Below are 13,672 nucleotides of genomic sequence, written 5' to 3' on the forward strand. Positions count from 1 at the left end.
AAAATGTGTTCAATGAATGTGTGCCGTCAACCCTTTCCAACGCTGTAAACTATTGTTTTATTATTTTTGTTGCTGTAAATTAATATTTGTTATTATTCTTAATTTAGAGTTTAATTTAATTTTTGATTTTGAATTTAATTTTTACATAAAAATCATTTTAAATTTAAAAATTCGTACGGGATTAAAGACAGGCGTCTGTTGTATGACGTTTCTGACGATAATAATTATTGTATAGTGTGCTAATTATGTGTTTTTTATGTATAGATCTACTATTGATGGTGAAATTGAGTATTACAAATATTACACAACTTCTGTGTGTGGCGCGGGACGCTCTGGGTTCGGATAGAGCGAAAAAAGACGCACAAACACAGCATTCATTATTTTGTTTTCTTTTTCCTGGCAAACACGGTGACCCCTTTATTTTCCCCGTCAGTCCCCCCTATGGTTGAACATTCACATTTTTCCCACAATTCAACTATTTATAATAGACCCGTTTTCCCGCCCAAACTCCCGGTAATGCGGGTCGTTACATGTGGTTCTTGGGGGTCGAGTCTTGCTACATTATTAACTCCCAGGTACAGTGAGAGATCGTGGGTTCGAGTCCCACTTCACGGGTTTCGGCCATTCTCAGAATGGATTCTGCGCACTGGGACAGCTGGTTAGCGCTGCTGGGTTTCGATTCAAATAAGGTATTAGTTCGAATCGCAGTAAGCACGCTACTTACTAAATTGCTCTAGTAAAACTACCCCGCTGTTTAAGTGACTAAATAGTTGTAGTTCGCTAAATGAATAAATATAACGGCCGGGTCATTCCGAATTGCTCATACCGTGTTCAAGAGAAGAAGAGTCTTTTGGTGAAAACTAGTGTCCATTGAAAGTGTCCACTTTGGAGAAAAAAAAAGCGTCTGCTGAATGAATAAATGTGATTTTTCATTCTGGGATTGTTTCACAGAGTAAAATGTCAGCCTGAGAAAAGCACAACACTTCCACGGCGGTGCGGCCGGAATGCGGCGGTGTCACAGCGGTGCCTGCAGTGCACGTGTCTAGCAACACTTCGCCGGACAGCGTCACGTGCCCGTTTCCATGGTTACCGTAGAGTCCCGCTCCGTAGCTTCGCCGCAGAGTCAGAAGTTAGTTGGCTCATCTCGTGTTGAAAAATAAAGAGTAAACTAATTAGGTGACTTTAAAGTAGATTTGAACGGACATGAAAGGACGCAACCGGTACGCATGGATGGAAAACGAAGGCAAATGGGTAAGGAATAAAGTTTAGGAGTAACTAGGGTGAGGTGGTACATGATCATGCCCTCCATTTCAAAACACTGTTTAGTTCCCTTATGATACTGCTGATAATATGTTTTGTTGCCCCAATACCCGATAAGCTGATACTTGGGTGGGTCAGAAAACTGGTAATTTATGGTATAATTTATGTAAGTTGCCTTTAATTTATGATGATGTTGTGATCCCATATTTCATTTGCGAAAATAGTTCTGCACAGAGGCTTAACAATTTATCATGGGCCTAAAATATTGCAGGGGGGCAGCTGGTGGCATAGTGGTTAGTGCTACTGCCCTTGGATTTAAAGGCTGCAGATCTGATCCCCACCCTCGGCTGTAGTGCCCCTGAGCAAAGCACCTACATCAAATTGCACCACTAAAATTACCCAGCTGTATAAACGGGTAAATAATTGTAAGCTTGTAATAACTCAGGGTGAGGTGCGGCAGGCTTGGCCTGTGCCCGCCCTCTAGCGGGTCTGGGGTTCGAGTCCTACTTGGGGTGCCTTGCGACGGACTGGCATCCGCTTCCCCCCCCCTCAGCCTAGCGCCCTGTGCTGCTGGGTTAAGATCCGGTTTGCCACGACCCCACTCAGGACAAGCAGTTTCAAACTGTGTGTGTGTGTGTGTGTGTGTGTGTGTGTGTGTGTGTGTGTGTGTGTGTGTGTGTGTGTGTGTGTGTGTTTGCGTGCAGCTAAATGAATAAATGTAAAAATATAGAAATTATTCACAAATTCTTTGGGGTGTCCCTTTAGTCTAGCTTTAACGTTGTTACACCTATGCTTTCTAGGTACTAGCAGTACTCCAAATCTGTAGTCTAACTTCCAGTTCTACAGTTTGCTCATGCAGGTTTACGGGTTTCAAAAGAGCAAGACATTTCACCCCCTGGAGATGCAGGACCCATGATGTTACAGGTCAAGCGGTACCCCAGAGTATTTAGAAGTACGGAGCAGGTACATCTGGGTATTTCCTTCTTACAGCTGAATTGCAGCAATGGCTGAAGATCTGTCATTGTTTGTGAACATGTGTTCGTCTGCTTAGCCTCTGAGCTCATCACAGCCTCAAGTTTTCACAAGGACAAAAATAATGTCCTTAAATACAGCATCAGTCAAAAGTGTGAGTAGCTTCAGTACATTTTTTGCAAACTTTCTTTCTTCACCCTCATTACTGAGGTCCAGGTCATTGCTTTCAGCTGTGTTTTCCTTCCTATGATAGCCATGATGGCTGAGATTGCCCAGGACTTGGTGAAGATGTGAGGCACTGTAACCAGCAAAGCAAACCCAGAGCATGACACTGCCTCCTCTGTGCTGGACAGTTGGAGCCCCACAAACATACCTCATGCACTCACTCTCCCTCCGTCTTATTCAGCAGTACTTAACATTTGACTCGAAACATTTAAAATTTTATCTCAACTAGCCTTAAAACCAACTTGCACTTCTTGAAAATAGTTTTTGTATTTTTTGGCTCAGTCAAATCTGGTTTTAAGTGGGTGCAGTAAAACTTTAGAGCAGATGATTACATTTGTTAAGAAAACTGCTATTATATTTAATGTAATGAAATTTTAGCATTTAAATGTCCATATTTGGTAGTGTTTTGTTGATTATTATTATTATTATTATTATTATTATTATTCTTATTATTATTAATCATTCTATTTGCCACATGTTTAACATTGTCTTAATTTTGGACACCAGTGATGGATGTCATTGTGTTGTTTGTTATGTTCTTTCCTTGTCATCTATGGATTTAAAATAATTTCTTCAGGTATGGGACAAAAATGACAATAATTTTTCTGTAGTCTCTGGTTTGAGAAACCATACAAAATTGATTATTGACAAATAATATGTCACTAACACATAATTTGCTGACAGAAATGGAAAGGTTAAAAAAGAGGTTTATCTGCTGTGGCACATGAGGAGTTAAGTAAAAGATTCACCTCTCCGCAACCCATCCCCTAAGGCTGCTTCATACACCGAGTTATTCATTTGTGGATGAAAAGAAAAAGTGTTAGATAAAGAGACTCTCTTCGGCATGCAGCCAGAACACTTTGGATCACATCCCCACCTCTTGGTGAGACCCCAAAGTTGGAAGAGATTCATCAAATGCAACAACAAATGGTTGGGAATGCGGGCAAAGGTAACCTTGATGTAAAAGATAAGCTATCACATTCCATAATATAATCAGTGTGTGCGTTCAGCAACAGTTCACAATTAGCGGAAGAATGAAATATCTCACGAATCAGCGAAGGAATCAAGTTGAAAAGATGTGAGCTCACTGTTCTCCAGCGCTGCATGCCACCATTGTCTCTCTCCCTGTGCCTCCTGCTGGAGTCAAGGACAATGATAATCACATCACATGCTATGTTGTCAGGTGATTCAACCCTCGTGTAGCCTTATGGGGACTGGCATTCTCAATTTTTTTCTTCTTTTTAATAGTTAACCCCATTTTCATGTAAGACACAAGATAATGACCTTGTTATGGGATTAACCACACTTTTTTTAAGAGATAAAACCACCATTCACTGAGAAATAGTAACATTTTAGTGCGGGAACTATTTTGACATATAAAAAGTGAAGGTTTTTTTTCTATTTTAGAAAACCATGTGCAGGGAATATTTGTTTTCGGCGCATGATAACCGGGATGCATTACGTGACAGCATTGAAACGTATGATAATGTAAGTATTTGCTGGCAAAAATGCAATTCTTGCTTTTTTATTGCAGTTTACCGTGTTCGGTGCATTTTCAATTGGTGATCAACGAACTGTATAAAATGTGAAGGCACAATGTTGAGCATAAAACACGTCGCTCTTTTGTATATTATATTATAATATATTCTGACGTGCGTCTGCACTTTCATTTTCATCAACCCTGGTTTCCACCTGTCGATAGGGATTAGGTCGCAAGAAGTTTCTGGACGACAGGAGACAGCACAACTCCGATGTCAGCTTTTTGGCACAGGGAGATTCGAGTAGCCTTAAGGATTGGAGACAAAGCTTTCCCACCTATCTGTCTGACTATCGGGGTCATGGGAAAACAGAGAGTCCCGGCAGAAGACGCTTTCCCAGGAACCACTTGGAGAGGTCGAAAGATGCCGCCGTCCAGGCCATCGAAGACTTCATGTGGTTTGGAAGGAATGACTCGATACACCTGATTCCCCTTAGTGTCTTGAGTGCCACTCACTGGCACGTGGGTAAAAACCCCTGGAGGTACTCATACCACAGCAAGCACTGAGTTTTCCACAAATGAATGGCAGAATGTTTTATTGTGTTCCTTATAAGAGAGTGATTAAAACTGTCTCTGACAATAGTGTTGTACAGGGGCAGCAAACATTTTAGCTTCATTAAAACACAATCAGTCATATTAGAATGAGTACACTATTCTCCCTGTCTCTGTAGAATACGCACACTGGCAAAGTAATGTTTGGAAAGGTCTATGCTCAGTAACAGAGAACCAAACTAATAAATCACAAACCTTATTAATACCCTCTTTTGCAATTACAATTATTTCACTTCATAAAAAAAAAAGGTGTAGCAAGATTACGCTAACATGATAAATGTGCCGTGCTTGATTGATCTTCATCATTTACACTTTTTTGTAGAGTACAAAAACACTCAGATAGAATTTGTTTGGTTTGTTTTTCTGAGAAAATTCAATAATGCAATTTGCATTACATTTGCAGTGGTTATGCTTCCGGAAAATCGAAGCACTGAATTTTTTATTCATTTTTTTTTTACAGTTTGTGCCATATTTACATTGTCATTTGTAAACCTATTTACTGAACAAGCAAGAGGAAACATGATTCAAATCATACCTATAAAATATCTTTATGCTAGAAATTGGGCTTTTCCAAGGGTGCTTTGCATAAGGACATTTTCGGTCATTGTTTTTTATCATGGGGGATGTGGTGGTGCCTACCATGTGGCAGGTCTGGGGTTCGAGCCCTACTTGGGGTGCCTAGCAACGGACAGGCGTCCTGTCCTGGGTGTGTCCCCTCCCTCCTCAGCCTTGTTCTCTCTGTTGCTGGGCAAGGCTCCAGCTTGCTGCATCCCTGCTCAGGACAAGTGGTTGTTGACATCAGTTGTTTTTATGACCTTCACTTTCATGTAAAGTGAAAAGGTTGAGGACACTTGGAAAATTAACTAGTTTGTTTATTTATTTATTGCACAAGTCATTAGGTCAATCAGTTTCACCAGGAAAAAAGATGCCATATCTTCCCACCAGTTCTCAGAGATATTGGACACTTTAGGTTACTTCTGTCAAGTTCATGCCATAAAAACAGAATATTCCCCAGGTTCCCTAGGTGGACCAAAATGTTTGATTGGTATCGTACAGTATTTATCAAAGTAATAATATTTTTCCATGCATCCATCCATCCATCCATCCATCGGCGATAACTACAGGTGGTCCCTGACTTACGATGGGGTTACGTTCCACGAAACCCATCGGAAGTCAAAAATACCGCAAGTCGAAAATGCATTTAATGCACCTAATAAACACCTCTGCGTAACAGACTCTGAGATGCGGACCGCTGCCACTGCCCAGCATTACGAGAGTACACACACATTTTCAGAACCACTTGTCCTATACGGGGTCACGGGGAACCGGAGCCTACCCGGCAACACAGGACGCAAGGCCGGAGGGGGAGGGGACACACCCAGGACGGGACGCCAGTCCGTCGCAAGGCACCCCAAGCAGGACTCGAACCCCAGACCCACCGGAGAGCAGGACTGCGGTCCAACCCACTGCACCACCGTGCCACCGCGCCCCCCCATTATGAGAGTATTGCACCACATATCGCTTGCCTGGGAAAAAAAATCAAAATTCGTAGTAAGGTTTCTACTGAATGTCTATCACCAGCTCAGCATCGTAAAGTCGAAAAAATCGTAAGTCGAACCATCGTGAAGCGAGGATCACCTGTATTTGTCCTAAAGCAGAGTCGCAGAGCCTACTATAATTTCTCAATGTATTTTAGAGAATATCAAACAAGAAGTTGTCCCTGCAAGACTGGAAAACAGTAGTTGTTGCATTTTCGTCAACGGTCCACGAGGCGGCTGAAATAACCAGTTAGAAAACTTCGGTACGTATGACTTGGACATCCAGAGGTCGTGTTGTGAATTTGTATGGCATGCTAAATAACAAATCTGAGCTGCGTCAACAAGGGATAGCAGAAGATGGCTCACCTTCATCTCAGATGGGTTGAGGACGCTGGCTGGAGGAGAATAAATCTCTCCCTGCTGAGAGCGTGTCTCAAGTGTGACTCAGGCATGACTGATCGAGGTTTGGGAACCCGCTCCCCTTGTGTCCTGGACTCATGCGTTGCATTTAATTTTGTGTGCATACAGCAATGGAAGAGATTCGCTGTCCCTCGCTTTTTGTGACTCATCATTCATCCAGTAGATACTGTAGGGACAGGTGGTAGTGTCCTAATTAAACGTGCTGCCTTTGGACCCAAAGGTTGTAGGTTTGAATCCCATCTCTGGCTGTAGTACCCTTGAGCAAGGTACCTACCCTAAATTGCTCCGGTAAATTTCCTAGTCGTGTAAATAATTCTAGGTAGCTTGACATCGTAAGCTGCTTTGGAGAAAGGTGTCTGTTAAATATAAATCTCTTCAGAGAAGCAACCATCTTGCGCAGTGTCTTCCTGCATGAAGACCAGGAGATCACACCCAATATCCCCTGCTGTTGCTCACTGTCAGGTTTGGAGTGGACAGTGCTAAAAAGTACCATGAAGGTAGGGTTAGATGGAAGCAACTGTTATTATCTTGGATTTATATGCAGAACTGCATGTTTAATGCCGGCACATGATGAAAATATCATTTTCTACAGCAGGATCCATATTTTATTCATGCCTTGTCAATACTCATTTTACCTTTATGCTTAATTTCCATTGTATTTTTGTCCTCTGGTGTTTCTCTTTAAACATTTGTGAAATATATAACACGTTTAATACTGATGACCATTGACTCATGACCTCGGCTGGAGGTTGTGCAAAGATTCGTGTGTGGAGCTTTAAATGCTGAAACTTTACCTCATGTTAGAATAAAAAGAAAATTTTTCCATCCTGCTGTTATTCTATAATGGGGAGGGGGGCATGGTGGTGCAGCGGGTTGTGCTGATGCATCAGAGCACCTGGGCTGTGTGTTCAGAAATAAGTTTGAATATAACTGAGTGTATGTAGAGGTTACATGTTCTGTCTGTGTCTGCGTTTGGGTGCTCTGGTTTCCTCCCATAGTCCAAAGACATGTTGAAAGGGTATTGGTGACTCTTAATATTTCGTAGTGTGTGAGTGAATGAGTGTGTGCATGATGAACCTGCAATCCACTGGATGTATTTACTGTGTCTTATGCTCTGTGCTTTGGGGATAAAATCTGGACCATTGTAACCCTGCATTACACACACACACACACACACACACACATTTTCAGAACCGCTTGTCCCATACGGGGTCACGGGGAACCAGAGCCTACCCGGCAACACAGGGCGCAAGGCCGGAGGGGGAGGGGACACACCCAGGATGGGACGCCAGTCCATCGCAAGGCACCCCAAGCGGGACCCGAACCCCAGACCCACTGGAGAGCAGGACCATGGTCCAACCCACTGCGCCACCACACCCCCTCCTGCATTACACAAGTGGTTAATTATAGTGGATGAATGGGTGCTGCTCTGTACAGGCTTAGAGCTTTAAATGACATAATCGTTATAGTCTGTGGTCAGCTTCTTTTTAAAAGGCTCTTTTATGTGGTACGAGCCAAGTTTTGTCCTTTAATTCAAATGATGTTTTGGGGAATCCAGTCCAGTGCCCCTTATCAGTGGGAGGGGATCATTATAATGCAATAACTCAGTTAATGCTTTTATTCAATGACACATTTTACCCATACAGATGGATATATCACTGCAGCAATTCAGGTTCTGCAAAATTTCTCTAAGGCAGGCTTTTAACAGCACTACCCCCTAGGACTCTATCACTGGTCATCCTGATGGTCAGAGTGAAAGGACCAGCGACCTTCAACTTACAAATCCATGTCTAAAACTGCTATGCACCTAGATCCCACGGAGGTCTGAGAAGGAACATGTGACTCATAGCGGTCTGAGCTTAACTGACAGCCAGCAATCTCATTTGCATTTGCCCCAGTCACTTACGGCGCAGTGGAAGCAGCACTACTGAGAGTGCAAGCATTGTTTTTTGCGAATGTAATTCCACATGCAAACATGGAAATAGAAGAGTTCATATATATTCTACTGTTAAATCCATCAGGGTAACTAACAGAAGCAAGTGTAAGCACAAAACACTGAACCCTGTTATTATTACATATTATATGCACATCATTTTGCCAGGTAATTAGTAATTCAGTCAGAAATACTCACTACAGTTTTGGATTTTTTTTATTGCATTCAGCATTATATTCCTTATCTCCAAAGCACTTACAGTGTTAGGCTACCTGTAACTACCCATTGATACAGCTGCGTAATTTTACTGGAGCATTTCAGGGTAAGTACCCTGCTCTGTAGTAATATGGCAGTAGGTGAGATTCGAATCCAAAGGCAGCAGCTCTAACCACTACCCAAATTATATGCATTTAACACATTCAATAAATTCATATAATGAATCAAAATTAATTTCTTATTCTTCACTGAAGCAATGCATAGTTTTCTGTAGCTTCTGTCATATATCGTCGCCTTTTTCCTTGTCTTTGTGTGTAGTGGAAGATTAACAGTGGATTTATTTTCTGGTGCTTCTACCCATATGTTTTATTGTTGTATCACTCTTGCTGTGAGGACAGCTGGCCTTTAATCCATAAACGATTTCTCTTGCTGTTGTTGTTTCTGGGTTGCAGCTAAATAAATCAAGACCTTATCTCGATCTACCACTCACATAAGGCTTAGGGATGGAAGCAATCGCTTGGCACCAGCCGTTATCGATCAGTTGCTATGGAGAAAATGTTGTATATAACAGTTATAATGTTCACCTGAATTTCCTTTGACCTAACCCTTAAAACTTAATTGACTGGCTCTCGTAGTGCAAAAATGACCCAGCCCTCAGCATGTGACCCTGATGTCTTTATTATCTACTGAGATTTAGTGCTGTTATTTCAGTAACGTTTTAAAGTTGGATGGAAATAACACAGTTTTTCTCATTTTATACATAGGGCATTTGTGGTTTTAGCTGAGGGAGAAATTGTTAAACATGCATGCCAGTCTGAGCTTCGCATATCCTAGAATAGTTAATCAGTTCTCCATATATGTGTATTTCACTACAGGCTGCAAAACTATTGACTTGGGGTTTCATACTCTATTTTGCCCAAGATCTTATTTTGAGAACTGTAGAAAAAACAGCAAATACGATCAGCGAAATACAATTTGTACCAGTGTTTGTGAGTGTAATGTTGCAGTGCTGTTTTGATGAACTATTTAAAGTATGAGCAGAACATTAGACACAGTCTCATACACATCTTGACAAATGATCTGAGGTCTGTAAATGTGAGTCATCTCACAGTGTTACCAGTAGAGGGCGACAGTGCTGTCACTATTGAGAGGCTCCACCGCAGCTACAGCTTCTCAAAGCCTTAGCAAAATTGTGCACGTGCTGCATGTGTATGAATTCTCTTTCTTTGTTCAGTCTGTACATCATAAATATAGACACCAAGAGCCAGCATTGCATGTTAGAGATCAAAAATGGCCTCACAAAGGTTGCTTTCGATGTCTTTCTCAATGCTACTTCTGTGATCAGGTTGCTATACGTTCGGACGGTAGGCTATGGTCTATTTACGGTCATACACGGAGGGTACATCTGCGTACTGATTTCTGTGACCTCTCCAAAGAATGGATAAAGATTAATTCATGAATCGCCCTGCTCTCTATTCCCAAAAAATCAATACATTTTCCAGAGCAGCCAGGTTTTCCCTCCTTTTTTTTTTGCAGTCACGCAACAGCTGGTCCTACTGTTCAATCACATTGTTTATCCAGCTAAACAGTCCTTGTTTACATCCGTGCAAAGAACGGCTGCACTCATGCGTTTGCTTTACGGTGATCACCTGCATGGTCTCCAGTGCACCGTGAGCTCCCCGGCATCGTGAGTCGGAAGAGGAGAACAGATGGCTACCGTTTTATGCCTCAGTGAACCGGGGAGTGCTGCAGGTCGTTGCGTAACACGTTATTGACCCCCAGCGCCATTCCTTTCGAGCCCCCACCCCTTCCAATAACAAACACATCGGCGGCCGAGGTGTGATCCTTGTTTACTACCCCCTCCGCCATGCGGTGCCATCTGCAAGACGAAGCCTGGGGTGCTGTTTACTCGTCCGGGGGCCAACGCCAGCAGCGATGAGCGAAGTTCGTCCAAAACTAAGCACGGTACCGAGAGGCCTCCGACCACGACGAGGTTAGATGTGCTCCAGCATCCCACTTCCCAGGAGCGTCAAGTGAGGGCGAGGACCTCGGCCGCTCAGTGCTGCCACACCACCAGCTAAAAATAACCTGGAGATGGACTTGTAATGCAGCATCCATTGAATAAGTGTTTACAGCATTGCATTTGCTTTATCGCACTCTACTTTAATGCACTTTGTGGATTAATTGCGGCTGTTTACTCTCACAAAGCAGCACGGTGGCAAAATGAGTAGCGCTGCTGTCTCACAGGGCCTGGGTGGTGTGAGAGGGCATGGGTTCCATCCCCACTCAGTGTCAGTGTGGAGTGTGCATGTTCTCCCGGCGTGGGTTCCCTCCCACAATCCAAAGCCATACTATTCAGGTTCTCCCACAGTGTGTGTGTGAGTGACGGAGAGAGTGTGTTCCACTGATATATGGATGAGTGACCTATTATAAGTAGTGTATCTAGCAGTGTAAGTCACCTTGGTGAATAAGGTGTGTGGGCTGATAACACTACATAGAGTTCATTGGGAGTCGCTTTGGTGAAAAGCATCTGCAAAATAAATAAAAAAAATGTAGAATGTTAACAAGGCTAAACGGCACATGAGAACAGCAGCGAGGCAATGTGTTCCAACACACACGTAGTACTGTACACACAAGGCTATAATGTGGATAGTCTGTGTAATCAAGACACATTGAGCCGCAGTCGGAGTGTGTAAACCCTCAGCAAACGCACTTGTTTTCAGAGATTTAAATCAAGATTACTCCCTCTTTACCCCAAATAAAAACGTCTGGATTAAGACGGAAATGTTCGATGGAGCCCTTCCTGCAGGGAGAGGAATTCATATTCAAATCAGTTTTTTTTTTTTTTTTTCTGTAGATACCCATAAGTCTTTGGTACTTGTTGTTACAGAAGGGTAAATAGGATTATGTTTGTGAAGGGGATTCCTTTATGTGCACTATACTGATTTAAAAGAACTGTTTACCTCTTTCACAGTAATGTACTTCCACCAGTAACAACCATGCTAAGACATTCACATATGTTTACGTCATGTTGTTTTTGTGATACTTTTTTCTTATTATTTCAATTATATTTCAGTTTAATTTCCTTGGATATGACGTATATATTTAATTATATTTGTGCCACTTGAATTGTAGTGCACAATCAGTGCTGTATTGAATCAATATAACTTCTCATGGTTCAAGTTAAGATAAAACTTGTTTCTACAGTTCAATCACTGACAATTACACACACAGCCAATGTCATAAAAATTATGGACAGAGGATACCCACTGCTCATGCACCATGTTTCGAGCTTTGCCCAAAGAGTGAAAAACATTTTGGAGAAATATGTACAGACTGGGGAGGTGCGGTGGCGCAGTGGGTTGGATCACAGTCCTGCTCCCCAGTGGGTCTGGGGTTTGAATCCTGCTTGGGGTGCCTTGTGGTGGACTGGTGTTCTGTCCTGGGTGTGTCCCCTTTCCTCTCTGGCTTTATGCCCTGTGTTACCGGGCAGGCTCCGGTTCCTTGTGACCCTGTCTGGGACAAGCGGTTCTGAAAATGTGTGTATGCACAGACCAACCTGTTATTTACATGTTCCTCCGTATACTTTCAGGCTAAGTTTCAAATCTGCTGTTTTTTTTTTGTGAAAAACACTTTTTTTTTCCAAAAACACTTACAATATTAAGCCATCGTTATTTACCTAGTTATACGTCAGGATAATTTTACTAGAGCAATTTCTGATGAGTACATCGATGAAGGGTACTGCAGTACACCAACTGGCTACCCCACCAACACTTGAAATAATTAACATGAACTTTTATCCCAAATTCCCAAGTCCACAGTGAAACACATTTACAGAAAATCTATTTTATTTATACATTTTCTCATACACAATGGCCAATGACAAAAAAAATCACATGTTAGTCTGACCAGTTCCTTGTATGCCATTAATAATGTACTTCAGTTTTTTTACACCATCAATTGCTACTGGGCTCCTCTCCTGCCTAACATGTCCGTCAATGTGGACCCCGGGAGCTCCCATGATTCTTAGCACTAGAAAATGGAGTTGGCCTTCTGCCCCTCTCCAAGGAACGGGCTATTAGTTGCGGTGTGCTGCAGTTGTTCACTGCCAGGGAACTGCTTCTGAGATGGTTTCCTCGCTCTCCTCTTCACCTGCTCTCAAGTCCTCAGTATTTCACGTGTCCCAGGTCAGCTACCCGGACAGTCCCTCTACTGTGTGGACTAAGGGGTCAGGCTGTTGGACCTGGTTGAAACAGTTCTTCCACCGTTAAATGTCCCGGCACGGAGGAGCGCCGGCTGCTCTACATCCCCTGCGCCGCGATGCTGCGGAATTAATCTACTTCACTTAAATCAGGTGTGAGACTCTAATTAATTGGCTCCCCGAAGACGTCGCACTGAAATAGCTGTCAATAGCATTTTTCTCCCAAGGTTATGTTCAAAAAAAAAAAAAACGAAAATAACAAATGAGAACAATAACATAAAAGTCATTTTGAAAAAGCATGCATTTAACTTCTAAAAACCAGTCACGTGCGGCAGGATTTCTCTCGTACTGAGGGTTCAGCCATTACTGAGCTGTTGACTCTCAGCTGCACTTATCTTCATGTTACCCTTTCGTGCACGTTCGCCCCAGCAAAACAAAACCCTGCTGTTTCTCCAAGGCCGTCTCACTGGGGCCGTGATGCGGAGAACGGTCACTCGTCTCCTGTGTTCACTTGTTGCCCTTTATAAAGGTCTTCCTGCAACAAAACCAGAACTTCTCCAAGTCACGTTCAGCCGAATCACGATTTTCCTTTGCTCTTTACTTTTATTACTTTTTAAAATTGCTAATATTTTATTATTAACTTATACTGCAATTTATATTATTGTACAAAATGTATTATAATTTTGTGTTATTTAGTATATTGTTATTAACATATTACTTTGTATATTATTATCATTAGAGGAGTACAGCAAGCCATGAAACAGCATTGAAACATGGTTTCAGACCCACGACAGTCTGTCCGGTGTTTACATGTTCTC

The 13,672-nt window shown here is 42.4% G+C and overlaps 1 protein-coding gene across 1 annotated transcript; it reads left to right on the plus strand.

Annotated features, from left to right (window-relative positions):
* Positions 1–492: 492 nt before the first annotated feature.
* On the plus strand, positions 493–4,713 carry tex36 (testis expressed 36). The gene is made up of 4 exons (XM_018749399.2): positions 493–1,251; positions 2,107–2,223; positions 3,865–3,945; positions 4,160–4,713. Exons 1-4 carry the CDS (start codon positions 1,204–1,206, stop codon positions 4,499–4,501), a joined length of 588 nt encoding a protein of 195 aa, XP_018604915.1. The 5' UTR covers positions 493–1,203; the 3' UTR covers positions 4,502–4,713.
* The last annotated feature ends 8,959 nt before the right edge of the window (positions 4,714–13,672 follow it).

The sequence above is a fragment of the Scleropages formosus genome, chromosome 4, assembly GCF_900964775.1.
Source record: "Scleropages formosus chromosome 4, fSclFor1.1, whole genome shotgun sequence".
NCBI lineage: Eukaryota > Metazoa > Chordata > Actinopteri > Osteoglossiformes > Osteoglossidae > Scleropages > Scleropages formosus.